The sequence below is a fragment of the Plasmopara halstedii genome, assembly GCF_900000015.1.
Source record: "Plasmopara halstedii genome assembly, contig: Scaffold_2680, whole genome shotgun sequence".
NCBI classification, from domain to species: Eukaryota; Oomycota; class Peronosporomycetes; order Peronosporales; family Peronosporaceae; genus Plasmopara; species Plasmopara halstedii.
In genome coordinates this window covers 354,919-358,692 of record NW_020189586.1, presented here as the reverse complement: position 1 = coordinate 358,692, position 3,774 = coordinate 354,919, and the positions used below count along the sequence as shown (strand labels likewise).

At 42.8% G+C, this 3,774-nt stretch overlaps 3 protein-coding genes across 3 annotated transcripts; 1 reads left to right on the top strand and 2 right to left on the bottom strand.

Moving 5' to 3' along the window:
* Positions 1-332: 332 nt before the first annotated feature.
* On the bottom strand, positions 333-772 carry PHALS_04809 (uncharacterized protein; the record flags this gene model as incomplete). The annotated part of the gene is made up of 4 exons (XM_024718652.1): positions 333-365; positions 446-537; positions 612-650; positions 733-772. 4 exons carry the CDS (start codon positions 770-772, stop codon positions 333-335), a joined length of 204 nt encoding a protein of 67 aa, XP_024584030.1.
* A 283-nt stretch (positions 773-1,055) lies between these two features.
* On the top strand, positions 1,056-1,673 carry PHALS_04808 (adp-ribosylation factor-like protein 3-like; the record flags this gene model as incomplete). The annotated part of the gene is made up of 2 exons (XM_024718651.1): positions 1,056-1,316; positions 1,383-1,673. 2 exons carry the CDS (start codon positions 1,056-1,058, stop codon positions 1,671-1,673), a joined length of 552 nt encoding a protein of 183 aa, XP_024584029.1.
* Positions 1,674-1,863: 190 nt separating this feature from the next.
* Positions 1,864-3,251, bottom strand: PHALS_04807 (succinate-ligase; the record flags this gene model as incomplete). The annotated part of the gene is made up of 2 exons (XM_024718650.1): positions 1,864-2,978; positions 3,053-3,251. The coding sequence occupies 2 exons, from the start codon at positions 3,249-3,251 to the stop codon at positions 1,864-1,866; spliced, it is 1,314 nt and encodes a 437-aa protein (XP_024584028.1).
* Between the last annotated feature and the right edge of the window lie 523 nt (positions 3,252-3,774).

Sequence of the window (3,774 nt, the reverse complement as noted above, 5' to 3'; positions counted from 1 at the left end):
GAAGACTTGTAACTTTCGCACTCAAATACTACACAAGTGCCTTGTCTGCATTGCATTATCGAAGAATCGGTGATGAAGAGGGAGAATCGCAAAAGGATACAAAAATGATTTAATTGATAGCGCCATTAAACATATGAAGCTTACATCATGGAGAGCAAAATTCTGTGCCAACTGGCTTTCAATGTAATGGACAGGCACATTGTTTGTTGCTATTTGAATCCGAGAGCGCTTCAATGCGTTCGATGTCTCAAAGTTTAGTATTGAAAATGTGTACGCTTTTTCACGTTAATGGTGGCCGCACTTTTTTTCCATGCGAAGTGAAACCCGAGAACTCACAGCGTCCATGGAGTGAATAAAATGTTATTCTAAGTAATAAGCATTCAGGAACTTGCCGTCGATATTTGGAGGTGCAGCCACGTACATAAAGCGTAAAGCTGGCACATACATGGTAACATCGTGGTCTACCATTGTCGACACGCTTTCTGGCAAAGAACGATATAGAGCAGTAATTGTGGTCATATTCTGTAGCCTTATTGACTATTGCGAACGCCATATGAAAAGATCATAGGTAGGTAACCTACTGCGGTGCCAAGTAACTCTGCACTTCTTACAGCAGTATTTAAATCTAATCGTTAAAACAAGCACTAAATCTAAAAAGCAACAAACATAGCGACATAAGTTGTGAACTCATCAGTGCATTCATCTCTCGAGTTACCGAGAGGATTTCCTCACAAAACTTCAGAGCAGATCTTGGTATGTTTGCGACCATCATTTGAGTCTGTACAAGCTAAAATGCTTCTCGCACTGAAAATTGACTAATGCCATCAATCTGAAGCTACCGGATTTTTGTTTGAGCTCACCCAACCAATCGTAAATTCGTACATTACAGGTGTTCAGCTGCCACATCAAATTACTTTATATTCGCTTTTGGGCCTCGTCGTTTCGAAACGGATCGTTCATTTAATAATGGAACGTAGCTATGTAACGAAGCGCCATCTCTTACTCTTGAAAAAGCTCGCCGTGGTCGAATTCTTGTTACTACTAAACAAGTGATTATGGGTCTATTGAATCTTTTAAGGAAACTGAAGAAAGACGACAGTGAAGCACGTATTCTTGTTTTAGGACTGGATAATGGTGGCAAGACAACCATATTAAAGAAATTGTCGGAAGAGGATATAAGTCATATCATGCCTACACAAGGGTTTAATGTCAAGAGTCTTCAGGTTGATGGTTTCAAGCTAAATATGTGGGACATTGGTGGTCAAAAGACGATTCGTCCGTATTGGCGTAATTATTACGAGCAAACGGATGCTTTGGTGCGTTGCAGCATGATTGACCTCCATGCGTATTGACTTATGTGTAGAATTAATCATTTTATGTAGATCTACGTTATTGACAGTGCAGATCGTCGTCGTCTTGAAGAGACAGGGTTGGAGCTAGTTACTCTTTTGGAGGAAGAAAAGCTTTCGAATGTACCGATCCTTGTGTTTGCTAATAAGCAAGACTTGCTTAATGCGCTGCCATCAGGGGAGATTTCCACTGCACTTAATCTTGCGACGATTCGCGACCGTACGTGGCACATTCAGGCTTGTTCGGCCAAGACGGGCGAGGGTTTGCAAGAAGGTATGGAGTGGATAGTCACGACAATGACTTCTGGACGAGAGACTAAGTAGAGTTGAAAACAAAATCACTTTATGATTATGCACTTACTATAATTTCAACCACTGATTGGATTTAATATCAAATGTCTGTTCAGACTGCTTACATTTGTTACAACAATTGCAGACGAAGACTCTTCACATTTGAATCATGGTAATGCTTTATTCATCCAGCAAATCCTCTGTTTTGACTTTCATTGCAAACTTACACACCAAATTCAACGCCAATTTTCACTTTTTCCGCCTGTGCGACAATGTCGGCAATTTTCACAGCCTTCTCAGCTGCATCCTCCAAATCGTCGGCGACAATCATTTTGATACCCGACTCGGCAATGATTTTGCGCGCAGGTTCGACATTAGTGCCTTGCAAACGAATTATCACCGGCTTCTTTAGGCCTAAATCCTTCACGGCTGCCACTATACCAGCAGCGATCACATCGCAGCGCATGATTCCGCCAAAAATGTTTACGAGGATCGATTTGACTTGGTTATCGCCATCGAGAATCTCAAACGCTTTCTTAACTTGCGCTTCCGATGCACCTCCACCCACATCTAGGAAGTTTGCAGGCGAACCACCGTATAGGGAGATAATGTCCATTGTAGCCATTGCTAATCCAGCACCATTCACAAGACAGCCAATGTTACCGTCCAAACCAATGTAATTCAGGTCATAAGCACTGGCCTCCACTTCACGGGGGTCTTCTTGGGTCTTATCACGTTTCGCAAAGATGTCCTTATGACGAAAAGCCGCGTTGTCATCATAGTTGAGCTTGGCGTCACAAGCAAAGATTTCTCCTTCACGAGTTTCAGCCAATGGATTGATCTCAACAAGCGTTGCATCGACACCAACAAACATCTTGTACAGATTTTTAATCTGTGTCTCTAACTTCTTTAGTACCTCACCTTCACCGCCCAAAGCTTTGGCAAGACGCGTTACTTGTGCATCTGTTGGACCCGTGGAGATATCGATGCTCTCCTTAAAGATCAATTCCGGTGTGGCTTCAGCCACATCTTCTATGGATGTTCCACCCGCAGGTGAGGCCACCATAACGGGACCTTGGGACGCACGGTCCATCAGAATAGAAAAATACATTTCACGACGCATCCAAACGCGCTCCATGAGGAAGACTTTGGCTACTTTAATGCCTCTTTCACCTGTTTGCTTGGTCACTAAAGTCTCCCCAAGCATTTTTTTGGCCAATTCTTCAGCTTGCTCAGGTCTTGTGCACATGTGCACACCACCTTTGAACCCATTCTTAAATGTACCAAGGCCACGACCGCCCGTAAGCGCCTGCGCCTTAATCACAACATCTACACCCTCTGTAATGTTATACCATAATTATCAGTTTATAAATCAATATTTCTACAGCTCAATGACAAATAGAAATACGGACCACGGTCGCCGCGGATCTTTTTAAATGCGGCCTTGGCTTCGGCCGGCGTGTCGGCAGGAATACCCAGAGGTGTTGCGACGCCAAATCCCTTCATGATCTCGAGCGATTGAAATTCATGTAGGTTAAGACGACGCACTTGAGCGTTTTGGCGAGCAGGAAGCGCCATGAGCTTCGTACTGCGGAGCACGCGGCCGAACATTGTTATGACTGCTGCTAGTGATTTTATGAATTAGGCACCACACAAGGGGAGTGAATGTTAAGCAGCTAAAAAATGATAGTAAGCGAAATTGTACCACGAGCTTCCCAGCAATATCAACATCTTGTAGCGGATTTGAGTAATTTACAAAGAAAGGCGATTAGGATGCGTAGACGAAATATTCGGTGATTCAGGCGTACTTAAGCGAACATGGTGGTGTAACGCAATTTCTTAACCAATGATGAGACAATTCTTGATGTAAAAATCTGTTCTATTGCTTTTGATAATATAGTCTCAGCGTTGAAAGATTGCATCGCCAAAAATAAGCTAAGCTGTTCTAAAATTGCTCTAAAATTATTCTAAAATCAAAACAACGTGACTCTTGCTCTAAGGTCGTCGTCAAAAGGTTGCATCGTTGAAATTGCTGCTGTCCCGAATAAAGATTCTCCGTGGTAAAAAATGGTTAGGAATAAAACTGCTGACGTAATGTTTGGAAATTCACCTGGCTATTTTGTGACTTTCAGAC